The following is a 27,309-nucleotide window of genomic DNA, read 5'->3' as shown; positions in this document are numbered from 1 at the left end:
AGCTAGGCTGGGAGCCAGCAAGCCCCAGCAATCCTGTCTACCTCTTCACCACCACCCACATACAGTGCTGAGATTACAGGCATAAGTTTATGTCGGACTTTTTATGTAGGTGGTAGGGATTAGAACTCAGGTGCTTCTGCTTGAGCTTCAAATGCTCTTACCCACTGAGTTATCTTCTGATCCCTGTGAGCCACTTTTTGTATGTTAGACTTTGAAATGTTTTTGAATTTGAGGTATACATGGGAAGGTTCTGAGGACCAGGTGAAAAGGGTAGATCCAGAGTAGAAGTGGTTCCTATAGTATATGTGGAACAGCTAGGATAGTGGAGCAGAGCGATGAAGACCTGTGTGCAATGGTGCTAAGGATGTAGGAGAGTAGGAAATAAATGGGCTTGTCCAGAGACAGCCACACTGGCTACAATCTGGGACAGTTGCCAAGTTGACAGAAATGTCATCAGCCCGGTGGATTCATTAACTAGCCAAGCTTCCTGTATGTAAGAGGTGGACCTGGGGGAGAGACGCCATAAGGTTTGGTCCTGAGGTAGGAGGGGCTACCCTGAGGTCAAAGGTATCACTGTTCTGCAAGCCAAGGCAGCGATTTGAAATTTTTTCACTGTGAAAGAGTAGCAGTTCTCAAGCCTGGCAATGGTGGTACACATATTTGAGAGGCAGAGACAGGAGGATCTCTGAGTTTGAGGTCAGCCTGGTCTACAGATCGAGTTCCAGGCTAGCCAGGGCTACATAGACAAACTCTGTCTTGAAAAAAGAGAGTAGCAGTTCTAGATAGAGAAACTAAAAGTATATGGGCTGAAAGAACTGGTGGGTGAGGTAGCCCGACAGGCTAAAAAGTATTTGTGCTTGCTGCATGATGCTGTATAAACCTGATGACCTGTGTTCTAGACCCTGGGAACCCATGTAAAGGTGGAAGGAGAGAAGATTCCACATCTGTGCTGGTGGTGTGGGTGTATGCATACCACAATAATAAAAATGTTTAAATAAAATTTGAAAGAACACTATCAAGGGTCTGAGGTGGTAGAACACTTGTCTAGCACAGACACATCTATAGTGGATTCAGTCCCCAGCACTGAATAAATAATCAAATATCACAGAGGTTTTGTTGTTGTTCTTTTTAAAGAGGGAAAAGCATTTTGAGGATAGAATACAGAATACTTCCATTAGGTGAATGTTCAGATGCCAGGATGCCAGCTTTGAGACAGGATCTAACTGTGTAGACCAGGCTACCGTTGAGCTCAGAGACCATCCCGCCTCTGCTTTCCAAATTCTGGAATTATAGGTGTGTACCACCAGGCGTGGCCAGAACCACATTGTTTCTGTGGATACTTTTCTTTTACTATCAACAAAAAAAAATATAAACCCTGGCATTCTCGGAGCCCTTGGCTTCTATAGAAAAGATCTGCAAAACAAACAGCTTCGCATTTACTCCTCAAATATTTTTTTTTCCCAGTTGGAAGGAGGTAACTTTTGTATGTATCACTTTTCCTTTCAGTTCCAGGGGATCTGACACCTTCTTCTGACTTATTTGGGTTCCTAGGCATACACATGGTGCACATACCTACATGCAGGCAGAACACTTATATACATAAAATAAATCTGGAAAAAAAAAAAGATTATCTTTGACCTCTCACCTTCTATAGGTAGATTTGCACATAGGTAGATTATGTTCTCCTATGGACACATCAGTTTGTAATACACACACACAAGCTTCGGTGTTTCTTTTGTTGTTTTTTTGTTGTTTTTTGTTGTTGTTTGTTTTAATATTTATTTATTTTTGGTTTTTTTTTTTGAAACAGGATTTCTCTGTAGCCCTGACTGTCCTGGAACTCACTGTGGTCCACCTTCTGCCTCCCCAATGCTGGAATTAAAGGCATGTGCCACCACTGCCTGTCTGATTTTTTTTTTTTAATATTTTTTTAAACTTTATTTTATGTGTATTGGGGTGAAAGTAATCAGAACTCCTGGAACTGGAATTACAGACAGTTGTGAACTGCCATGTGGGTGCTGGGAATTGAACCCAGGTCCTCCGGAAGAGTAGCCAGTGCTCTTAACGGCTGGGCCATCTCTCCAGCCCCCATTTTTTGTTTTTAAAGACAGTGTTTCACTATGTAACTAAAGTTAGCCTGAAACTCTGTCTTCCTGCCTCAGCCTCTTTAGTGCTAGTAATATGAATGTCAGACCTGGCTACAAAGTCTGAATTGTTTTCTTGGGGCTTTTCTGTTCTTCCATTACCCTATGCTCTGTACTATGGTGGCTGGTGGTGCTGGTTCTCAACTATGTATGGATGTAGCACTGCCAGGTAAAGATCTGCTGCAAATTGGAACCTGCTGTTTTCTTTAAAGAGGAACCAAAGACTTCTGCCTTACTCTGTTCTGCTTTGTGCAAAGCAACTGGTGATTTGATTGTTACTGGATTATTCAGTGCTGTGCAAGTAAATGTAACTAAATTTAGCTGTTGGGACTACCAGATCACTCATGCCTAGCATGTTCTAGCGTGGCTCTGGGCTCAATCCCCAGCACTGCACATAATAAAATGAACTAGAAGCTAACTGTTGATTTTTGTATTTTAGATTTTTAAATTTTTATTTCATGTGTATGAGTGTTCAGCTTGCATGTATGTGTGCATGCAGTGGGTGCCTGGTGCCCAGAAGAGGGCAGTGAATCCCCTGGAATTGGAGTTAAGGGTAGTTTGCCTCCTTTGGGATGCTGGGAACTTAAGTCCTCTGTAAAAGCAGCAAGTGATCTTAAAACCACTGAACCATCTCTCCAGTTGGTTTTATATAGGATTTATCAGTTTCTCAAAAAACAAAATAAAAAAACAAACACCCAGTGATTTAAGCTTTCCTTAGAAATAAGAAAACACATTGTCCTTGCATGCCCCATCCCTCCCCTTAGTGACCAGTGTGTCTGCATGTTCTGTATCTGTAGACTCAGCTAGCTTAGGGTCAGAAATGCTCTGGAACCAGGCTTGGTGGCCCAAGCTTGTAATGTTAACATTTGAGAGGCTGAAGCAGAAGGATCTTGAGTTCAAGGATGGCTAGGCTACATTGATAGATTTTGTGTGTGTGTGTGTGTGTGTGTGTGTGTGTGTGTGTGTGTACATACAGACATGCACACATGGGGAGGGGGTTGTGTATCTGCACTGAACAAGTACAGTATTGTTTCTTGTCCTTATTCCCTAGACAATGCAGCATAACATTTATGTGGCATTTACATTGTAACTAAGTCATCCAGAGACTTATGTGTGTATGTTCTAAGGAAATAAATCAGTTTACATAAAGGACTTGAGCATCTATGAATGAATGTTGGCATCCTGGGTAGGAGTCATGCACCCAGCCCCCTCCTGTACCTCCTGTGAGGGAGGGCTGTGCTAGGCTTCTCTTCTGGGAATCTCCATTCTGTCTCTGTAGAATAGGAGTTTTGTCATAGTTATCAGTCTATACACTTGTTTAGTTAGACTTCTGGGGATGAGAGTGTGCCGCACAGCATTACCCTTGTGTATGACTGTCAACTAGGGTGTAGGTCAGGGAGCAGGGGACAAGAGGAAGCAGGCCAAACCAGCTTGGTTTACCTTATTTCCCCCTGCCTTATCCCTCCTTTTGAACCCTGATTAGTTTCAGGGTCCACACATCCCCTCAACAGTTTATAGGTACCCATCTGGAGGGCCAGCAGTACTTTGGGCCCAGGCCCTTGTGTCTGGCTCTCATATTGTTAGTTTTGAGACAAGATCTTGCTGTGGTGGGTAGTCTGTGCTTGTCTGAAACTTGCCATCCTTCTACCTCCTCAGCCATATGAGAATTTGGTCACAAGCATGGGCTGAGTTGGAAAGTGGTCCTGCCTACCAAGTTTCCAGTGTCTGCTGAATATCTTCAGGGTCTTGAAATTTTGCATGGGGGTTTCAGAGCAGAATTGTAAGCGGCATCATCCAAAGGACTTTAACTTTTTTTTATTACACTTTATTGTATGTGTTGCCATGGCATCTGTGTGGATGTTATCAGAGGACAGCTTGGAGTGGGGTTCTCTCTTTTTGCCATGTGGACCCTGGGGATCAAACTTGGGTAGTCAGTCTTGGTGATAGCCCTGCTATTTCCACGCTCCCCCCCCCCCCCCCCCAACAGAGTTTCTCTGTCCTGGAACTCACTTTGTAGACCAGGCTGGCCTGGAACTCAGAGAGATCCTACCTGCTGGGATTAAGGGTGTGTGCCACCAGCCCACAGCTCCCCCCCTTTTTTAAGGTTCGTCTGTGTACACACTTATGAGTGATGGGTGGTATCCAGTATTCTTTTGGGCTAGAAGCCAGCAAGCCGTGGGATACTCCCATCTCCACCCCTCAACCCCCATCTTGGAGCCTGGCATTTGCCAGGATGCCAGCTTGTTATGTGGATGCTTGAGATTGGGAACAAGATCTGGTGACTGTTCTTCCGTTTTCTGGTTTTTACCTTTAAAAAACAGGAAGAATTATTCAGTTAGTAGAGTCCAACTTAAAAACACTCAAACTACAGATTTTTTTCACCAAGGAAGGTGGTTCCTATTGGAAATGCCAGCAAGTAAAAGACAGTGAGCAGATAGTTGTCCCATAGATGACCACTCTGCCACAGCTCTCAGAGCACAATGCAGGGTGGGTGGTTCACTGAACCTGCAGCCACCACATGAGCTTGGTTTTTCTGTCCTCTTGGTTCTCTGTCTGAGTTCTCCATGCTTCCTTCCTGTTCTTTAATACCTGAGCCTTCACTTTTGCCTGTGATGTGAGCATCCCCATTCTGCAGCTTGCACACGCTCACCATTTCAAACTAGATTCAACCTTGTCTAGTTCTGTGTCTGAGGGTAGAGAATCCTCCTTCGACTCAAGGTCAGAGTTGAGAAGTCAAGAGTAGACTCCTGGACAAGAGTCAGAAAGGTGGTCTTGAAGGATCTCACCAAGGGAAGCAGCTTCCTACTCCACTGGAAGCCCCAGGAGTTGGTATGTAACCTGCTTAAGTCCTGGGCTTCTGGAGAGAGCATTAGAGGTCTCCACAGTGTGGGTGAGGCTTTACTAGACAGAGACACATATTTGTTCTTAGAAGAGGCTGAAATTAGGATCTGAAGACTGGCTTCCAAGCGATGTGCCTATGTGCACACGTATATTAGAAGCTGGTTGTATGGAGCAAAGTTGAGCGCTCTACCCTGGTGTTAACTGCTCTCAGGGCAAGTGGCTAGTTAGTGTTCATGGTGCTGCAAGGGAGTAGCGACCTATCTCCTGTTTCCTGAAGTATTTAGGGCACAGTGAAGGAATGTCACTCTAGTTAGCACTAGGGGGAAATTCTTAATGTTGCGGGGGGGGGGGGTGTCCCCGACCCTCGTATTCACGTACACCCAGGCATTGAGTCCGGGCTCCTTGTCGGTATTTAGGAAGAAATGGTCACGTGGTAGAAGTGTTTCTAGTACGGAGTGAAGCAGGGTTAAGTCCCAGGGAATTCCTGTTGGGCACACCCTGCCAGAGTCCAAGTGAGCAGTGCGGTCTGAGTAAGGGCTTTGGGGGGTCTTTTCCTTTCTGGCTTCTCCCCAACGGAATCGGACGCAGGTTCACTCCGAAGCACCTATTCCCGCTGGCGCAGAGGGTTTCTAAAGCTTTTTTTTTTTTTTTTTTTTTTTGAGGGGGGGGGCGGGATTCGAGACCGAGTTTCTCTGTGTAGCTTTGCGCCTTTCCTAGAACTAAACTTTGTAGCCCACCCAGGCTGATCTCGAACTCACAGAGATCCACCTGGCTCTGCCGAGTGCTGGGATTAAAGGCGTGGGCCACCACCGCCCGGCTCTCTAAAGCTTTTGAAATGCTGGGCAGAGTACTGCCCCAGGATAGCCCGAGGAATCTCTCAGTGGCATCGACTCCCAGTTTAGCCCCCTTGATTCGGACGCGAGAATTTGTCAGGCCTGTCTAGGACACAGACCAGGCGGGCGCTCCAGGGAACCTGGGTAGCAGCGGTGGCGCATGCGTGCGGTCAGGACGGCATAGCCGCTCTATCGTCGCTGCGTCTCTGTGGCCGGATGGTTTCTTCCGCTTGCTGTGCGGCCTGCCGCTCTAGGCCGGCAATCTCGCTGGCCTCCCCTCTAGTTCCGTGGCGGCTCTGGAAATGGCTGCGGGATCCCGTTGGCCGCGGTAAGTGACTTTGTGCAGCGAAGGAGGGCGGGAATCATGTGGACCCGAAAGGCGCTTGGAATCGGGACTAAGCGGCGCCGCGCCATGCCCGCAGCCCAATTCCTGCGAGCGGCGTTATCGCGCCGAGAAAATGGCGTCGCGGCCCGCTGGGCCCTTTCCGGCCCCGGACAGAGGGGTCGCGGAGGAGCGCGCGAGGCCGGGCGGGCGGGCGGGCGGGCAGGTGGTCTGCGTCTGGTTGAATTGTGTGGTCCAGGCTGGTCCGAGCCTGGGAGGCTGTGAAACCCTTTGAGTGCAGTCGGAGTTGCGGGCCCAGCCGGCCGCGGCCTCACGTCCTTGGCACTTGTGGTAAAAACACTTGTGGTAGGACGTGACTGGGCCTGGGTGTGGGTTCGCGGGTGTACGAGCAGATATCTTGGGGAGCGGGGGGCTTTGGGGAAGATCTAGCCCCAGTCTCGTGTGTGACTTAGGGCCTGGGCGTTGCCTCCGGCTCTCATTACCTCTTACCAATGTTGGTGACCAGGTGCGTGTTAATGTAGATTAATCTTAAGTGACTTGAGTAAGAGGCCCTGGTTTTGATTCAGAGTGCTATGTATTGTTTAATTTTCCACAAAAGGAGGCTCTTTGTTATACTTGATTAACTGGAGGTTCTGTCAGGCAAACTCAGTTGTGTACAGATGAGAAACAACACAAAAAAAGGTTGTGCAATTGATTGCCCCTGCCAGCACCCATGACCAGCACTTTCCTCCTGGCACTCAGGGCATGTGTAGCATCACAATGGCTTGCTGAAGACATGTACTAGGGGGCTGAGAGTCCAGATAGGTCTTGAAGGTGAGATGGTATGTCTTCCTGTGGAACGGTCGGTCGTTCGCAGGAATTTTCTATTGTCAGTAAAGCTCTCTGGACCTCTGGTAGGTACTGCCTTAATAGGCTCAAGAGTCTTAATTCCTGAGCCAGTACTGAGCAGCTCAAGGAATGATTTCTCAGCATATGGATGCTGTGCCAGGCTTTACACATTGATCAGCAGGACATGTTTTACCATGTTATACACCTGTACTACGATGCCAGGTGGCCTCTGTTTGGCTCTGAAAAACAAAGATTCGATATGTAAACCAGCCTGTTTCACAGTGCTCTTAGATCCCTGTTCAGTGTTCCATGTTTTAGGATGCTTCTCATGCTTAAGTCCCAACTAAGAAATTGTTCTGAAATGGAGTCTTTTTTGAACCTTACTTAGATGACTGGGTCCCATATAGATAAAGGCCATTAGTTCCTATGATTGTGTCAAATGATGTGTGTTGATTCGGTTACAAAGGTTATGATTAACAGACAGTGATAGTGTGCTCTTAGGAAAGAGGAGGTCAAAGCCCAAAGTCTGAGTTGTGCTCATTTGTTCTGAGTGTGCAAGCTCACCTGTGAGACAGACCATGTTGACCAGGCTTTAGTTTATTTTCTGAGCAGTCAGTTTAAGAAGTTGATAAGGGAAGGTGAGTAGGCATTTGTACATACTTTTAAAGAATAATTCTGGAAGCTAGAGAGATGATGGCTCAGCTGTTCTGTTTCTCTTCTAGAGAAACTGTTCTAGAGCTTTTTTTCTCTTCTAGAGGACCAGAGCTTGGTTCCCAAGCATCTATGTCATCTGGAGGGCTCACAAACACTTCTTAACTCCAGCTCCAGGAAATCCTATGCCCTCTTCTGGTCCTTTGGGCACTGCACACAAGTGGCAGATACATTTTTAAAAAGAATGATTCTATGCTTGTGTCAGTTTATTCCTGGGTGTTGATTTTCTTCTGCACTATTTGTAGGACATATACTTCTGTGTGTCAAATGTGTAAGTGCTAGGGATATGTTTTTCATGTGCTGATAGAAACTTAAATGATACGTAATATACCATGAAAAGATAAGCCAGGTTTTTCCAAAATGAAGGTGGCTTTATTGTGGTTGGGTCAAGAGAATGGGCTGGAGAGATATCTCATGTTAAGAGCATGTACTGCTCTTCCAGAGGACCTGAGTTCAGTTCCGAGCACCCATGCCAGGCAGCTCACAGCAGCATATAACTCCACTCCAGCTTCAGGGATCTGACACCTCTGGCCTCCACAGGCACCTGCTCTTGTGCACGTACAAATATGCATACACAAAATTAAAAACAAGAAAATAGATAAAAATTTTCGAATCATTTGTTTTATGCTTATGGGTGTTTTGCCTGAATGTATGTCTGTATGCCACATGTGTGCCTGGTGCCCTCAGATGTCAGAAGAGGGTAACTGATCCCCTGGAACTGGAGTTACAGATGGTTATGAGTTGCCATGTGGGTGCTGTTTATCAAACCCTGATTCTCTGGAACAGCATTTAGTACTCTTAACCACTCTACCATCTCTCCAGCCTCATAAGTTTTTTTAAGGATAATATTTATACAGAAAAAAAATCTTAAAACAGTACAGAAACACTGCAAATAGCCCATGTTATAGCTGTTTGAATATTCAGAAGCACAGATGTGTGTGGCACTGTGTAGCTATTTGTCAGTGCTTTTTTCAAGTATTGTGGAACCTGCTCAAGGGTTGATGTCTTGAAATTTCATACTAGTTACCTTTTGTGACAACATGACTGTGTGCACTATTATATTAGTCTGCTAAATCAAAGGGAAGCAGTTTCCCCCGGCATGAGATCAGGCATCACAATGTTCGCTTTGATGCTCTTGGTTAAATATGACCCTAAATCCTACAGGAAATGTGGACACTTGGGATTTTGGTGTGTGATATTGACCATCTGTTGCACGTTTGCCAATGGGTGCTGATTTGATGTCTGACCTGGTAGGGTTTCAGGAAGGATTTTAGGAAACTTGAGGCCTGTGTTGCCCCACTTCATAAAGAAGGTAATAGCCCAGTGCAGAGTCCACAATTTGCAGCCAGGACTGAAGGCTTGAAGGTTCCTTTTCACACTTGGTTCTTCTTGAGCCTCTACCCTACTCCTACTCAGCTAACTCTTAACACCCAAATGTCTTTCAAGGGAATCTTTGCTCTGACTGTTGAGGATAGAAAATACTGGTTATTGGGACTGGAGCAGGAATTCGGAGCCTATATCTAGAGAGCTATCCCCCTGAGAAGCCTGATAGCCAGGGACCATCAGGATTTGTTAGAATGTAGCTAAAGAAAATCATGTCTTTTGGGTCGACACAGCCTTCTTGTTACCTGTTTTTACTTGTGTTAATGTTGAGTAAGTACTGGGTGTTGTTGCTCTTAACTGGCTTGAGAATGGAATTCAGCTGTGTGTGGATCTGCAAAAGATAATACAGGAAACACTGTTAGAACTCCTTTATCAGTGCCATACTTTGTTATCCTTACCCCCCACCCCAAATAAAAAAAAACGAAAGGGAAAAAAACCCATGCATTGTCCCCTACTAATCTCAAGGAAGGAAAGGAAGATTCCAGCTGAAGTAACAGCTTCTGACTTGAGTTTCCCAAGCCTTACAGCCTCCTCAGAGTAATAACTGAACCTCAATGAGGAGGGAAGGATATGGGATAAAGATTGGGTCTGGTTATTGCCCTTGTGAATCCAGGCTAGATAGAAAGGGTGCTTTTTACAGGTAGACAGCAAGTGTGGGAGCTCTGTGCTCAGTCCCCATACCAGCCATTCTCAAACTAAACTCTGGGGTCTTTATACTCAAAAATTCCTGGTGACACTAAAGAGCTTTTGATTTAGGCTTTGTTGATCCTGATTGTTTGATTTTACAACTGATACATTTAAACCTTATATTTATTTTTAAATACTTAGTTAAACTCATCTGCCCTTATGTTAACAAATACTTTGTGGGAACTAATTTCTAAGTCTAAGACCACTTCATGAGAAAAGTAATGTTTATGCTTTTTGTAAATCTGTGTATCTCACAGTGACTGGTTTCTTCCATCTGTTTCTACTTTGAGTGGCACATCATTATCACCTAGCTTCGGAAAAAGTGAATATAATTCTTAGTGACAATAAAGAGAGCATGTGATACCTTAGTGCTGTACAAATAGCTTTGATCTGGGGATCCAATTATCCGTTGTAACCATTACTGTTCATAACAATTAAAAATGCTCGTTTTGGTTTCTTTTTGTTTTTTTGCAACAGGGTCTCACTATGTGGCTCCAGCTGTCCTGTTAATCGCTATGTAGATCAGGCTAACTTGCCTATGCCTCCTTAAGAGTGTTCTTATTGCCAGGTGAGGCGGCACATGCCTTTGATCCCAGCTCTCAGGAGGTGGAGTCAGGTGGATCTTTGAGTTTGAGGCCAGCCTGGACTACAGAGCAAGTTCTAGGACAGCCAGCATTACACAGAAACCCTGACTTGAAAAGGGTGCTCTTATTGTTGAAGTGAGTTGGAAGAATAGTTGACTCTAAACATCTAGAAAAACAGATCACTTTTATACTATTAGACAGTATCTTTGAACTATTTTCATTGTCTCAACGTTTCTTGCTTTGGGGAAAGGTATGGAACAAATGATTTTCTTGTGACATTGAAGGTGCTTTCATTCAGTTCATCCTCCTTCAAGGGAAGTGAGTTAGGAGTTGCCATTTCCATGACACTTAGGATAATGCCACATTCAGCTAGTGATGTCTGCATGGGAGAGGCACCAGGATTGTGTTTGACTAGCCCTTTGCATTTACCATAGGATGTAATATGCTTTTATTGTAGACAGTGGGACATAAGATGGTATAACTAACCTTTGTCTGGGGCTGTGGAAGTGAATATTAGCTCCAGCTCCAGGTCCTGGAGACTCCCATGTCCTTTGCTTGTAGGCTAAAAAAGGGTCCTCCAAGTCATGTGCATGTGCACATATTGTTGAGTAGTCAGCCTATAAGTACAGTGTGGGTACTGGGTTTCCTGATAAGCATAAGAAATCATTGACAAATGCAGAGTAATCTGGTGGTGCCCTTAGAGCAACGGTACCTATCCAGAGCCCCACTGTCTCTGGGAATGTGAAAGAGGCAGGAGGGGAGCCCACCCTGTGTAGCTGCTTTAAGAGACTTGGTGCCCTGCCCCAAACAAGGCAGTGCTAGTTTCACAGTTTCTAGTTCCTGGCTACCACGAAAAGAGTTGAAATTTCCTTCCTGAATTGCCACCAAACTTAAAAGCCTATACTTTTTTACTAGAAGCTGGGAAGGAGTGAATCTGTGGGATACAGAGAGGCTTGGGACCTAGCTGCAACATCAGTCCTCAAAGTGGTTTTTGTCTTGACAAGTGTTTGGTCTCCATGGTTTTATAAAGCAGTAATAACTGTGAAGGATATTTTTGTTGGTTGTTTTGTTGTTTTGTTGTTTTTTTTTTTTTTTTTTTTTTTTTTTAAGATATGGTTTCTCTGTGTAGCCTTGGCTGCCCTAGTACTTACTCTATAGACCCAGGCTGACCTCAAACTCACAGAGTTCTGCCTGCTTCTGTCTTCCAACTGCTGGGATTAGAGGCATGCGCCACTACCTCCGGGCTTTTTTTTTTTTTTTTTTTTTTTTTTTTTGGTATGATTTCCTTGTAACTTCCTCATTTTCTTTCACCTAACCAGAATAAGTTAATAACATGTGATTTGGTAGATAACATTTGTATTGCTGAGCAGTAGACACTGAGAGAAATAAAAACTGGGTTTCTTAATTTTCTTTCATGGGCCCAAGCATCAACACATGTGATAGAAAATTTGGCAGCTACAGACCTTGGGGCTCAATGACAAGCACCAGGCCTTGCAGCCCACTGGGTAGGAGTCATGGACAGCAAGTTGCTCCTACTGAGAGGAGCAGTTTCCCATTTCTGAACAGGCTGAATTTCCTAAGCACATTCTAATAAAACTTGAGTTTAAAAAGAGCCTTTTCTTAGATAATCTTTCATGTTTTATAAACAAGGTTAGCATCTTTTAAGTCCCATTTACTTAACAGATTTCCCATATAAAAGATCTTTAATAATAGAAAGTATAAGTAAGTAATGATAAACTGGCCTAACCTGTCAGAATTAACAAATTCTGAGTTAGAGCCAAATATTATTTATTACAGCACTGGATGGAATTTCTAACAAGTTAGAATTACTTTGAAATTAAATTTGGGGACACTAAAGGACTCTTGTTGGTATTCAGTAGAGTGCTCAGGCCCTGGGCTCACCCCCAGCATTGTATATAAGTCAGGTGAAGCATGCCAGTCTTCTTAGCATCCCAACACTCAAGAGGTAGAGGCAGGTGTATTTGAAGTCAGAGTCATCCTTAGCTACATAGGGAGCTGGAGGACAGTCTGGACTACATGAGAGCATGTCTAAAATAAAATTGTTTTGAATATTATTTCAAGGAAAACTGAAGTTTGGAAATATCTGTTGCATCCAGTAGGGCAAAATGTGCATGTACACTTGGGTATTAAGGGTCATGACTGTCATGACTGGTTTTCTGGACTTGCTGTGGCATGAGTATAGGAACTTCATCATGGCCATATGTCACATTCAAAGTAGCCCCTACTGAGAGCTAAGAAGTTAGTTTTATGGCTGTGGCTATAGACATCTTTAGTGCACAGCAGTTAGAATAGTGGTTGTTGAATCTTCAGATTAGAGTGGTTAAAAGGTCATGTACCACACTCTGATATTTTAAACTGATATTTTAACATTTGGGGAGAGTGGGTTTTGCTTAATTTCTCCTTTGCAATGATAATGATGTTTTGCTGAGTCAGGAAATGGGAAGGGAATTTGGAGGTTGTTTTGGAGCACCTAGGATGGAAGGAAGATTGTGGATGCTGCTACTGACTGTCTTGCACTATCCACTATTATCTTAACTAGTAGAAATGGCACAAAGCTAAAGTTCTTTTTATATTTCATGGACTTCTATGGGATTCCTGAAACCTGCCTTGAACCTGAGTGGTCAAAACTTTCTGAAATAATAGACCAACATAATGAGTTTTCCTGACAGCTGATTTGTGCACCCATACATAAGGGACCCTGTGCTCCCACTGAAGACTGGGTTTGTAAAATACACATTTCCCTTTAGAATATCTTTGGAATCAAGAAAGATGGCTCAGTGGATGAGTGTTTACTGCCAAGCCTAGTAGCCTGAGTTTGATCCTTCGAACCTGTATGGTGAAAAGAGATAAATGACTACTGCCAGTTGTCCTCTGACCTCTACACACCCACGCCATAGCAGACATGTGCATGCACATACACAGAGAAAATAAATGTAATTAAAAAAATTTTAATATCCTTGGACAAAATGTACATGCTGTTTTTATTAGGCTTAGCTCTCAGGTGCATACCTATGTCTCTTTCCTATGGGGAGTTGGTACTTGTACATCTTGTGGGATGTCTACTTGGATGATAAGGCACTGCAGCTGTCAGGCTCAGTGTTTGGCAAGCATGATCTCCAATACAAATGATGTGAGTCTTAAGAAAAGCAACTGAGGATTTCTTGATAAACATAAAATTTGCACATTCAAGAGAAAATTAGAGTTTTGCAAACTTACATCTGTCATTATGAGCTTGATAGCTTTCTAGTAATTTAAGCATTACTGAGGCAATCCAAGCTGTTACAGATGCCTTTCCTCTCTAACTCAGCATGAAATTCTGTGCTCTAGTGCTTTCTAAATGACCCATGTGTATGTGGTCAGAAGATGCAAAAGACTCATATAGACAGGCCAGTGGGTTAATACAAGAAAGTAAGAGACCTTGATTGGGCTTTAGAGTCTACAGCGCTGCTGATTTTTGAGGCTGCTGCTGTTGATTTGGTGTGGTTTCAAAGAACATCCACAACTATGTAAAATGAATGACATGCCTCTGTAAGGTGAGACTTTCTTCATAGAGTAAACCATACAAGGCAAAAGCATATTTGGAAATCCTGTTATTTTTTTGTTAAGCCAGAGAGCTGCAAAAATAAATACTACTGTTCTTAATGCTTGTGTGATTTTGGAAATAACAAAAAAAAATTAAGTATAATAGACTTTTAATAAATGACTTTTCAGAAATAGCAATACATTCCACATAAACAAAAGATCGTTGGAGTCCTCAGTGTATTTTGCTGAGACCAAAAGCTTTAAAACCTACCATCTAAGAATGTTAGCCATATACCTTGTTTCTGCTGTCACTCTTCAGCATGTAGTTGGCATCGAATCTTTGGAAGTTCTGTTCCTAACAGCACTGTTGAGAAATGGTAGCTATTCTTTTGAGGACAAGAACCTCACTAGTGTAGCCCATGTTGTCCTTGATTTTGCTACAGTCCTCATATCTGCTCCCCTTGATTACTGAGATTATAAGTGTATGCCATCACACCTGGCTTTAAGTTGTGTGTGTGTGTTGTATGTGTATGGTGTGTACATGTGAATGTCCATGCCTGTGTGCCTGGCATTCTGTGTCTTACTCTGTTGCTTTCTGCATTATTTCCTTAAGACAGTCTCACTGAACTGGAAGCTTGGCATTTAGCTAGACTGTGGCCATCAAGTGTTCAGGATCTGCCTTTCTGAGCACTTTCTAATGTTAGGGTTACCATTGTAGTGCATGCCATACCAAGCTTTCTATGTGGGTGCTGGAGATTTGAACTTGGGTCCTCATGCTTACAAAGCATGTATCCTACTGAGCCATCCCCAAACCCCTACATAAAATTTTAATGCTGTAATTTCATTGTATAATCTGTACTTCTGGTTAACAGCAAACAGTGGGTTTTAGCTGAGAGGCGGGGAAAATGCCCTTTGTAAGTATCTGGTTTAGTGGCTCACACCTTTAATTCTAGCATTCAGGGGAAGACTAAAGACAGTAGGATTGCCATGAGCTCTAGGGCATCTTGGCCTAGAATCAGACCCTGTTCAGAAAGAGACTGACAGAGATTGTGCACGCGCTTAGAAATGTAGAAAATTAATTGTAACTTTAGTACACTCAGAAATGGTCACTTTTTTCTTCTTTGGGGGAGAAACTGTTAATATGATATGATTACAATTTCATGGCCACTTTTTATATGGACTGTGCTGTGTAGTGTGCAGAGTTATATACTAATTTTTTACTTATTTGTTAGTGGTGCTAGGCTTGGTACCCAGGACCTTGTGCATGCTAGGCAAGTGTTCATTACTGTGTTATAGCTACAGCTCTTACTTAGTTTTATAAAATGGTCTCCTTATATAACTGAGGTTGGCCTTGAACTAGCCTTTCTCCTATCCTCCCTATCCCTTCAGTACTGAGATTCACATGCTTGTTGCTGTGGTGCAAGGCGCCAACACTGTTTTTTACTTATACCTTATGATATGTTTCATTTTGTTTGTACTTTTGTCTTGCTACATTATGTGCTTTTATTTCACAAACTGAATTTTTAGTAGTTTTCTGCATTGGCAGAGTTATGAAAAAATTTTCAAATACAGAATAATCTATTATGAATGACTTCCGTCTTATTCTGCTTAGTGGAAATAACTGCATTTTTGCTTCTTAATATTCAGGAGTATTCTAAATACTTAGAAACATGTTTATTCTTCAGGTTAACCTGTACTTTATACTCCAATGTTGGGCATCTAATCCATGATAGACAGCCACTACCAGTGAGCTCATGTATGAATTGAATCTTCAAAAGAAATTATTTTTAAGTTATTTTATGTGTGTGAGTGTTCTGTCTGCAAGTATGTCAGTGTACCACATATGTGCTTGTTGCCCGTGGAAGTCAAATGACGGTGTTAGATTTTCTAGGGATACTCTGGAACTGGAATTGTGGGTACTAGGGACCAAACCCAGGTCCTCTGCAAAAGCAACAAATGCTCTTAATTGCTGAACCATCCCTTCAATCCCTATAAATTGAATCTTTTTAAATGCTTTTCATTCCTGAGATTATTGTGGGGTTTTTTGGTTGGTTTTTTTTTGTCTTTGTAAGTACTCGGTATTATAAAGGTGTTTCCATTTTACTCTAAGAAACAGTTTCTGACTTCTTGTTTTGTTGTCTGTTTAGTTTTGTTGCTGTTTGTTTGTTTGTTTTTTCCCAAGACAGGGTTTCTCTGTGTAGCTTTGCACCTTTCCTGGAACTCGTTTTGTAGACCAGGCTGGCCTCGAGTGCTGGGATTAAAGGCGTGCGCCACCACCGCCTGGCTGTTTTTGTTTTTTTTGTTTTTTTTTGTTTTTTTAGACAGGGTTTCTCTGTGTAGCTTTGCACCTTTTCCTGGCTCTTGCTCTGTAGACCAGGCTGGCCTCGAACTCACAAAGATCTACCTGCCTCTGCCTCCCGAGTGCTGGGATTAAAGGCGTGCGCCACCACCGCCCGGCTGTTTTTGGTTTTTTAAGACAGGGTTTCTCTGTGTAGCTTTGTGCCTTTCCTGGAACTCACTCTGTAGCCCAGGTTGGCCTCGAACTCACAGAGATCTGCCTGCCTCTGCCTCCTGAGTGCTGGGATTAAAGGCGTGTGCCACCCCCGCCTGGCATCTGTTTAGTTTTTGAGGTGCTACATAGATTCAATCAACCCAAGTCCTGTGACCCGGTCCAGCCAGTAGTTTCTGAACTCTGGAATTTGATTTTTTTTTTTTTTTCCTCGCTAGCCTTCCATGTGATAGAAGCTATAGTGACACCCCCCCCCCCCATAGATACATGGATTGGACATGAGGTCTAAAAGGTCATTGTCACTTTAAGGATGCATGGAATGTTTGTTCTTTGTCTTGGGTTACTAGGGAGACCACAGTTAGCTGGAAGGCAGTTGGAGCCAGGCAGAGAGAGGAGTTAAGAGGTGAGTTCTGCTCAGAATTGCTGGCTTTGGCCCTTGTAGTTTAAAAGACTGGCTAGAAACAAAGGCATCTGGAGAGAGTGTTTAGATTATGATTGTATGAAAGAGGAAAGGAGAGGGCTGGTTTGGAAGTTAGGGGGCGTAGGGGGTGGGTGGAAGGTATTCTGCTTTTTTGAGATAGAGCCTGAAAACAGTGTCATTAGTTAGGACCTTACCAGGAAGATTGGACAAAATTAAAATGATTATTTACTTACTTATTTTGGATTGAAACAGTCTCCTGTGTAGCCCAGACCTCTGTAACACACGATCTGTCTGTTTCAGCCTCTGTGTGCTAGGTTACAGATATGTACCACCCTGCCTGGCTCTCAGATATACATAGATAACCATATCACATTGGTGTTTAGTAAATATAAATTTAGTCCTCTAAATTTCTTAGATTTTTAAATTAACTTATGATACTTTTATACTGTTAAGATTTTAAAAAACAATTATATAATTTTGTTATTCAGGCTTTCCACTTTTTATTTTCTCCTCTCAGTGTTGTGTTTCTTTGTGCTGGGTCTGCTTCATGATAGGCTCTTAATTGAGTTCAGAAGTACCTGATGCCCTGTGCCTTCTTCTCACTTTGCCTTTGACTCTTGTCTGGGTGGCCCCTTCTTTCAGAGTACACCAGTATCACTACTTCCCTATTCTTCAGGTATTTTTGTAGGTTACTCTCAGAGTAGATTTACTTTTTCTTGGTTGTTGGTGTGTGGTTTAATCACAGTTGCTTAAGATCTGTAACATGTTTTTCCTTTCCTGTAGGAGCTTGCTCAGGAAGCAGTCTACACTGTCCCTTTGGTTGTTGGAAGCTCCAGAATCTTCTCACTGATGAGCTAAGACTGACAAAGGTGTGGTGAGACCTGGCTATCTGCTGGACCTGGTTCCCAGGTTTATTGTTATATGTAGGATTTTTCAGCCAAAGATTTCCAAGCTTTCAGTTTAGGGACAGGTAAGTGGCATTATTTGTATAAAGAAATTAATATAATGTAGCATTTATATGTGTTTTTAATAATCTAAAGTATCAGATTTTATACTCTTAACTTGAGCACAGCTTTGTTTAATGAATGGCCATTGTTTTGTTTTGTTTTGTTTTGTTTTGTTTTGTTTTTTTTTGGTTTTTCGAAACAGGGTTTCTCTGTGTAGCTTTGCGCCTTTCCTGGAACTCACTTGGTAGCCCAGGCTGGCCTCGAACTCACAGAGATCCACCTGCCTCTGCCTCCCAAGTGCTGGGATTAAAGGCGTGCGCCACCACTGCCCGGCATGAGTGGCCGTTGTTAAGAATTTGTCTCGTTGTTTCTTTGCAACAGTGCATTATTATTATTATTATTATTATTATTATTATTATTTTTTTTTTTTTTTTTTTTTTGAGACAGGGTTTCTCTGTGTAGTTTTGTGCCTTTCCTGGATCTCGCTCTGTAGACCAGGCTGGCCTCGAACGCACAAAGGTCCGCCTGCCTCTGCCTCCCAAGGCGTGCGCCACCACCGCCCGGCTCGTTGTTTCTTTGTTTTCACTTTGGCTATGTTATCATTTTTAAACCTTAATTGTGTAGTTTCTGTCTGATGAGAAAATAATTTTTTGTTTATTTGTTTGTTTTTTGTTTTTGTTTTTTTCGAGACAGGGTTTCTTTGTGTAGCTTTGGAGCCTGTCCTGGAACTTGCTCTGTAGTCCACACCTGCCTCTGCCTCCCAAGTGCTGGGATTAAAGGCATGTGCCACCACCTCCCAGCACGAGAAAACAATTTTGTAGAGGAAAAGTGGAGTTGCCTCCTGGGTTCTGGGCTGGAGGACTTCTTAGGAAGGCTGGACAGGGTGGCCCCTAGACTGCACTCTGAGTAGAGATGCAGTATTGCCTGAAGTTAGGATGCAGCTGTCTTGCTTCAGCTTGTGTCTGGAGTATGGCTCAGTGGTAAAGTAGGAGAGTTTAGTTTAAAAGTGTTTTGGTGCAAAACTTGTTTTGCATAAACAGCAAGACCATACTTCTCTCCCCCAAATTTTCTGACTAGAATGAGCAAGCCACTATAGGAGGCACAGTTTGATATTTACTCAGCTCTGTGTATTTTAATTTTTTTCTAATTTTTAGAATTTTTAACTTTTATGTGTATGGACATTTTGCATGATTGTGCACCATGTGTATGTAGTGCCAACAGAGGCCAGAGGTGCTGAGGGTAGAATAAGTTATTAGCTCTCTTGTGGGTGCTGGGACTCAAGCTCAGGTTCTGAAGAGTAGCCAGTGCTCTTAGCTGCTGAACATGTCTCCATCCCTTGCTATGTTTGTTTAAAAGGAATACACTAGGTGGGCATCATGATGATGTCTTTAATCTCAGCAGTGGGGAGGCAGAGGCAGGTAGATCTTTGAGTTCAAGGCCAGCCTGTATAGCATGAATCTTAAAGAGTCTTATTAATGAAAACAAACCTGGAGCCAGGTATTAGGGTGAATGCTGGAAGATCAGAGAAGGAGAACAAGCCACAGCTACCTCACCTGGCCAACTTCTCAGCTGATCCTGTTTCCTCAGACTGGATGCCTCTCAGCTGAACTGTGCTGCTCAAAAGCCTAAAAACTTAACCAGCCAAATGCTTGTAGTTTCTGGTCCTTACGCCTTATATACCTTTCTACTTCCTGCCATCACTTCCTGGGATTAAAGGCTCTTGTTACCACTCCTAGCTGTTTCCAGTGTGGCTTTGAACTCACAGAGATCCAGATGGATCTCTGCCTCTGGAATGCTAGGAATAAAGGCGTGTATGCCACCATTTTCTGGCCTCTATGTCTATCTAGTGGCTGTTCTGTTCTCTGACCCCAGATAAATTTATTAGAGTGCACAATATTTTGGGGAACACAGATTCAACACAAGCCTGGTCTACATAGCAAGTCCTAGGAAGTGATTATTCACTCAACAGCTTCACAAGACCTAAAGGTCAAGGTTAGAGGGTGATAAAGATCAGTGCTTGGCAGCCTCTGTAGCTGAGTGACAACTATTTACTAAACTACTAGGAAGGAAAACAATATTTAGGGTACTAATAATTTTAAGTTTTCTGTGTTTTGCATTTTTAGGGTTTTCATTTAATACCAATCCTTTCCCTAAGATGGAACATACAATAAAATCGTTCATCACTAGCATTTAAATGCTATTAAAGCCTGGACATCTAGGAAAAGAATTCTCAAGGTATATACCTTTTCCAATTTTGTCATTTTAAGCAATAATGAAAATTTCATCTTTTAGAGAGAAAGTGAAAGACCTGAGTGTGTGGTGGTACATGTTATAGTCTCAGCACTTGGGATGCTAAGGCATGAAGGTTGCCACAAGTTTAAAGCAGACCTTTGCTACATAGTAATAGCAAGACCTTAGGGAGGGATACAGACATGGGGATACTTGGGAGGAATATACCTTGAAGCTGTTGTTTACTTAGATCAGTAGGTACAGGCAGACTAAACAAACTGTGGTCAGGAATCTAGGCAGTTGTTCTTACTTGGTGTCCACAAGAGTTACTCCATGCTCAGTTAGTTCTGTTTTCCAGACACTGTCCTTCCCAGTCTAGGCCCTGGATGAAACTAAAAAAGCCAGGGCCAAAGCCCTGGCCAGACATGGCCAGACTTCTGTGGATAGGCCCAGATGTGGTACACAACATGTGCCTTGTGCTCATTGATGGTCATAAGCAGCCTGACTCTACACAGAGTGCCTTGAGAATGGTATGGCCTCTATAAGTTACCTCACATACACACCATAGGACACAGTGATCAGAAGCATTAAGTTTATGTGCAGTTCTGCTCCTCTAAGAAAATGTCCTATCTTGCCACTGTTGGTAAGGGGCACTCATTAGGTGTCCCTGGTATGCCATCTAAGACTAGATGGTGTGGTGGCTTGGCAGTTTGTTGGTCACAGTGTGATTGCCTTTTCTCATTAGGTATGGATGATAAAGGGCACCTGAGCAATGACGAAGCACCCAAGGCTATCAAACCCACCAGTAAAGAGTTCAAGAAAACCTGGGGGTTTCGAAGAACCACGATTGCCAAACGTGAGGGTGCAGGAGACACCGAGGTAGACCCCAGTGAGCAGCCACCACAACAGCATAGCCTCTCCCTGCGCCGCAGTGGACGGCAGCCAAAGCGTACTGAGAGGGTAGAAGAGTTCCTTACCACAGTTCGCCGCCGAGGAAGAAAGAGTGTGCCAGTCTCCCTGGAGGATTCCAGTGAACCCACATCCTCCACGGTCACTGATGTGGAAACAGCCTCGGAGGGGAGCGTGGAGAGTAGTTCTGAGATTAGAAGTGGCCCTGCACCTAGCTCCTCAGGGAAGGAACATCCTGCCTCTTCGGAAAAGGCAAAAGGAGGTGATGAGGAAGAAGACACCTCTGACAGTGACAGCGATGGCCTTACTCTGAAGGAACTTCAGAACCGCCTTCGAAGAAAGCGAGAACAAGAACCTGTGGAGAGGCCCCTGAGAGGCATTCAGAATCGCCTGCGGAAGAAGCGCCGAGAGGAGGACCCTGCTGAAACTGGGAGTGCCCTAACGGGCAGTGCTGATGAGAGTGCACCTCTCTGTAAGCAGGAGCCTGAGGCTAGTCAGGGACCAGTGTCCCAGTCAGAGAAAGATGACAGAGAAAATCAGTCAGAGGGGATATCAACTCAGGGAAGTAAAGAGGAAGGCCCCAGGGATGTGGGCAAACCAAAGCCTGAGTGTGAGGTTTACGACCCAAATGCCCTGTACTGCATCTGCCGCCAGCCTCATAACAACAGGTAGGTGGGGGGAGGGAACTTGTGCTCGTTTTCAGAGAGCCAAGGGATGGAGACAGCAAGAGGACTCCCGTTTGCTTTGATGCCAAGGAGCTTAAAGCTGGGCTTGCCAAGCAGTTTGTTTATTGAAAAAAGATGAATGAGTGCTATGAAAAAAGAAACAAAAGGAGTGCATACATGTGGACTGCCTAGAGCACCCCCTCCACTGTGGCAGTCACATATGGTCACTTGTGTACAGTCAAAGTGTCCAGCATGAGATGAAAAGCTCACTGCCTCAGTCTCTCAAGCCATGTGTAACCAGTGGACACTGTAGATAGGTGAGAACCATCTGTTGTCCCAAAGATCCAATGGAGGAGTGTTACTCAGGATATGACTGCATCCAGTGTGGTCCTTTGCATGAGTTGGCTGCCCAGTGGTGATGGGGTATCCCAGTGGGGTTATAGGAGATGAAGTTGCTGCTGCTGCTGCTGCATAGAGATACTCTGAAGCCTCTAGTTCACTCTTAAAGTGGTCCATCCAAAAGATGAAGGACTGAAGATGTAGCTCAGTAGGTAGAGTGCTTGCTTACCACACATGAAGCCCTGGGTTTGATCTCCAGTGCCTCAAAATGGTGAGGTGGCCTATACCTGTAATCTCAGCTTTCAGTAGAGGCAGGAGATTCCGAAATTCAAGATCATCCTTGGCTACATAGAGAGTTTGAGACATGAGAAACTCTGTCTCAAAAAATAAGTAAATAGAAAAGAAAAAATATGAAGCAGATTTGGAATACTGGTAACAAAAGGAAGGGCACATGGATGTTTTAGTTCTGATTTCATTTTTATTTGCATGTTTTTCATAATGAAATGTTAAAAGTTTGACTTGGTAATATTTTAGATGTAACTACATAATCTTCCCATTTCAGGTTTATGATCTGCTGTGATCGATGTGAGGAGTGGTTCCATGGAGACTGTGTGGGTATTTCTGAGGCCCGAGGGCGGCTTCTGGAAAGGAATGGGGAAGACTACATCTGCCCAAATTGCACCATTTTGCAAGTGCAGGATGAAACCAATACCAGTGCCTCTAATGAGCAGGACCCTGGGTGCAGACCTGTAGGTGCTGATGGCACAGACTGTACAAGTATAGGGATAGTAGAACAGAAGTCTGGTGAAGACCAGGGCATAAAGGGTAGAATTGAAAAGGCGGCAAACCCCAGCGGCAAGAAAAAACTCAAGATATTCCAGCCTGTAAGTATCTATCTGCCGTGGCAGGCACAAATGTCAGGCTTACTGCTGATAAAACACCAAGATTAGGAAGGTGCCTTTCCTTTGGAATAGTTAGGTATTTTGTGGGGACAGATACTGTATCTCGTCTGAGCCCTGCAAAGGCGCATCCTGCTATTGCTTCTATCTTGTATCAGCTTAGTGGCATTTTTGCACACATTTTGTCACTCAGGTTGGCCTCCAGTTTGTGACCCTCTGCCTTAGGTATATACCACCAACATGCTCTAATGGAGCTTTCAAGGGAAAAATACCCATCTCTCCAGAGTGCTGTTGACATGTTCTTGGTGTTACATGTTTTGAGTGCTCATAATTATTGAAAGGTGACTTGCATTCCCCTCTTAGCATCTTGTTACAGACCATGATGTTCACATTTCCCATAAACTAAGTAAAACTAACAGTCTTTGCTGCTAAGGAGAGCTATCTCTTCTCAACGTCTACATTGCATTTCTCATGAGGAGTGCCACTATTATGTGCATTTTCATTTTGGATCCTTAACCTTCATAGCCTGCCCTCCAGTAGGTGTAGAGTCTAGAATGTCACTGCCTTAGCATTCATTGTGTGCTGCAAGATGAAAATGTGGTGCTGTTAGCACCGTTTACTAAAGGAAGTTTTCAGTTTGATATTTTTATTGCCAATATGTTAGACATGGCCTGAATTTTATTCTGTGTAAACTTAGATTTGGTAGAAGAAAAGCAACTATGTTAAATATTTAACCTCAAAACTGACATTTTGTGCCTGAATCGGTGTAAGGGACATGTCAATGTGTACTTAGCTTTTCCATCAACATAACATTAGAAGTTGTAAGCAGAGACATCCATATGTGCTATTGCCAGTGTGTTGTTTCTGCTGCTGTGTTACAGACTTAGCTTAAAATTCCACTTCTAGTCTCCATGGGTCAGATCCTGGTACAGAGCCCTGACCCCTAAGGGGCACAGAGTTTTTCTAAGGCTTCAGCTTGGCTGGGGCTGTGGTCTCATTAGAAGGTAGCTAGAGATGACCCTCTCTGGGGCCTCTCAAACTGTCAGACATATGTTCTATTCAGTCTTTCTGACATACTTCAAACTTAATGGTGTAAATGGTCACGATTTATCCAAAACGCATATTTAATTGGGTATCCTGTGTCTTTTGGCAGTATTACCACCACCCAAAAAAAGGCTGCCTTTCTTCAAAACCAACTGGATCTCTTCTCTTTTAGGGAATGGCACATTTTTTCTTTTAAGAATTTTCACCTGAGGGCTGGGTGTGGCAGAGCCCACATTCTGGAGGCAGTATGAGTTCAAGGCTTTCCTGGTCTATATAGTGAGTTCCAGGCCAGCCAAGACTACATTAGGAGACTTTTTCTTTCTCCTGGGTGTGCCTGGAAAGGTATCTCAGTGATTAAGAACACTAGTTGCTCTTCTAGAGGATCTGGGTTCAATTCATAGTACCCACATGGTGACTCACTGCCATCTGTAACTCAGATGTTAGGGAATTGGATGCCCTCATTTGTCTTCTGTGGCACTACATGTAGAAAGACACACATGTAGGCAAAACACCCATACACATAAAGGAATTTTCACCTGAGCCTCTGAGATGGCTCATTGAGTAATGGCGCCTGCCATCAAACTGATGACCTGAGTTATCACATGATAAAAGGAAGGAGCTGACTCCTGAAAGTTGTCCTGACCCCAACTGTACACATGTGTGCACTTACACACACACACACAGTAAAAATTTTAACATAATTTGTACTTCATTAAATAAACATTTTGACTTTTTTCATAATGTTTTATTTTTAATGTGTATGTCTAGGGAGGTAATGTATACAGTGCAGGTGCCCTCAGAGGTCAGAAGTCTAAACTTATAGGCAGTGATGAGTTCCCTGACATGGTCTTCTGTAAAAGCATTCCAAGCCATATTTCCAGCCCTGCTCTGACTCTTGATATCATTTGGGACCTGCACATGTTTTCTGTAGAGGGCATGTTGATCTGAAGCTCTCATGTATATAGAGCTTGCTAGGACAGTTAAGGGGGAAATGGGTTTGTGTAGTTCACATAAACAAAGACAGGGTCTTACTGTGTAGCCTAGGCTGGCCTAGAACTTGGGAATCTTCGACCTTCCTTTCCCAAGTGCTAGAATTAATTGTATTAAAGATTGTGCCATCATGCATAGCTAACGAATAAAAAGAATAGATTTTTATTCCTATTAAAAATATTGTTAGAGCCAGCCATAGTGATATACACTTTGCACCTTTAGTCGTAATACTGGGGAGGCATAAGCAGGTAGATCTCTGAGTTCAAGGCCAGCCAGGGCTGCATAGCAAATTTCAGACTAGCCATAATTTAATAGTCAGACACCCTCTCAAAAACCACCCGAACAAACAAACAAAAATACTGCTAGTGTCACAATCGCAGTAACCATCAATGCCATCAGTAGTGCTGTCACAGCAGTCACTACTAGTGTCAGTACGTACATTGTCTGAAGTCACCTGTTTCATTCTGCAGGTCGTAGAGGCTCCTGGTGCTGCTAAGTGCATTGGCCCTGGGTGTTCCAATGTAGCACAGCCTGATTCAGTGTACTGCAGTAATGATTGCATTCTCAAACACGCTGCAGCTACCATGAGATTTCTAAGTTCAGGTAAAGAACAAAAACCAAAACCCAAGGAAAAGGTCAAGATGAAGCCAGAAAAATTCAATCTTCCAAAATGCAGTGTTCAGGTAAGCTGACCAAAGTCACCTTCAGGACAATTGAAAAATTGAAACAGGAAGTGTTTGAAAGTACTCTTTATAGATTTGTTTCTGTTTGCATGAGAAGTACAGGGAACAACAGTTGTCAGTAAAATCTAGATCACATTTTCCTTATCTCTTCCTCATTTGCTGAGGGATTAGAATACAGTAAAACAAGCAAGCATGTGGCTTTTTTTTCCCCCTTTCTCAACCACCCACCCCCAGGGTCTCACTATATAGCTTTGGCTGTCCTGGAACTAGTTCTGTAGACCAGGCTGGTCTCAAACTCACAGAGATCCTCCTGCTTCTGCCTCCTGAGTGCTGGGATTAAAAGCATGCACCACCACCTGGCATATGTGGCTTTTTTTCTTTTTTTCTTTTTTCTTTTTTTTTTGAAGAACCAAGACCTCAGAATGTGTACCACACAGAGCCTTGTGCAAAGTCCGCTTGGCACTTAAAGAAGGACATGGGTTCTGGGCAAGGCTCTGTGTCTTGTATAGGACAACAGTGGTAGAGTGCCTAGCATGCAGACAGTCTTATGATTTCTGTCTTTTGGTTTTTCAAGACAGGGTTTCTCTGTGTAACAGCCCTGCCCGTCCTGGAACTTGCTCTGTAGACCAGGCTGGCCTCAAACTCACAGATACCTGCCTGCCTTGGCCTCCCCAAGTCCTGGGATTAAAGACATGTGCCACCACCACCTGGCCAGTCTTAGATTTCTACATATGCCTTGGGGAGAGTGTTTCCTTTATTTAAGGAAGTTCTGTAGCCCAGTCAGGCCTTGAACTTGGTTTTCTTCCTTTAGCCTCCCACTCAGCTGGGATTACAGACCTGTGCCATCAAGCCTGGCTGGATAACTTTTTTTTTTTCCTCCAAGCCTGTCACCTTGGATCTTACTCCCAGAAAAGTAGTTGCTCTATGCAGTGTGAGGGTAATAGTACAGAGCATTGGGGTCTAGCCACAGTTTCCCAGTGGGCAGATTTTCCACAGGGAATGCAAATATCATTTGTTCTCCACAGGTCCTAATGCCCACATGCAGGCCCTTTTCATTTTGTTTTTAGCTTGTTTCATTGTCTTGCTGAGAAGGGTTCATGCTGCTTTTATCTTGGCTGGTTCATGCCTCAACTAGGTTACGGACAGATCTGGGTCAGGAACCTTCACATTACCCAGATGTTACATGGGAATGCTAAGGGTTATTGGATGTAGATGTAACAATATGGAATCACAAGATTCTGCTCAGCTTGTGTGAAGGGTCTTCAGATATCAAAATAAAGGCAGTATCATATCTCTAATGGGTCTTTGAAGCAAAGGTATCATTTCAGACCTTAATAATTGGGATTTCACTGATTATCCAGGCGGGGATTAAAATCTCTTCTGTGCACAAGAGACTAGCTTCAGAGAAAAAAGAAAACCCAGTGAAGAAAGTGATGGTGGCTCCTAGGAGTGAAACTTCAGGGAAGGAGATAACCTGTGAAAGCACCACACCATCCTGGGCAAGTGACCACAACTACAATGCTGTGAAGCCAGAGAAGCCTGAGAAGTCTGAGAAGCCCACTGCACTCTCACCCACCCTATTGAGTAAATGTACGTATCACCCAAAGGCTGGCTTCCCAGGCCCCTCCCATCTGGATGGCTGCTGGGGCTATCTAGGACTGGAGTCCTGGGTATTCTGGTGCTGCTGGTAGCTAGCAGCTCACGGCCAAACCGAAACAAATACCAAGATGCCTCTGGATCCCAGGTGTTCCTGACTAGCCTGTGGAGCTTCTGTGGG

At 43.6% G+C, this 27,309-nt stretch overlaps 1 protein-coding gene across 11 annotated transcripts in view; it reads left to right on the top strand.

The window, feature by feature from the left end:
- The window catches only part of Dido1 (death inducer-obliterator 1), a 58,440-nt gene that overhangs the window by 4,543 nt on the left and 26,588 nt on the right, over window positions 1–27,309 (top strand). For 2 of the 11 annotated variants that reach the window (XM_059262092.1, XM_059262103.1), the window contains exons 1-7: window positions 16,745–16,809; window positions 17,611–17,797; window positions 19,898–20,009; window positions 20,749–21,580; window positions 22,479–22,800; window positions 25,320–25,532; window positions 26,894–27,122. In XM_059262092.1, coding sequence (XP_059118075.1) covers window positions 20,751–21,580; window positions 22,479–22,800; window positions 25,320–25,532; window positions 26,894–27,122 — 1,594 coding nt within the window. In that variant the 5' untranslated portion in view covers window positions 16,745–16,809; window positions 17,611–17,797; window positions 19,898–20,009; window positions 20,749–20,750. Of the gene's footprint in view, window positions 1–6,019; window positions 6,147–6,948; window positions 7,055–16,744; window positions 16,810–17,465; window positions 17,504–17,610; window positions 17,798–19,897; window positions 20,010–20,748; window positions 21,581–22,478; window positions 22,801–25,319; window positions 25,533–26,893; window positions 27,123–27,309 lie in introns of those variants that run through there. The other 9 variants (XM_059262096.1, XM_059262098.1, XM_059262099.1 and 6 more) reach the window with 8 other exon arrangements.

Source organism: Peromyscus eremicus, chromosome 4 (assembly GCF_949786415.1).
Source record: "Peromyscus eremicus chromosome 4, PerEre_H2_v1, whole genome shotgun sequence".
Classification (NCBI taxonomy): domain Eukaryota; kingdom Metazoa; phylum Chordata; class Mammalia; order Rodentia; family Cricetidae; genus Peromyscus; species Peromyscus eremicus.
Note: the sequence above shows the minus strand (reverse complement) of the source record. Positions and strands in the feature narration are given on the sequence as shown.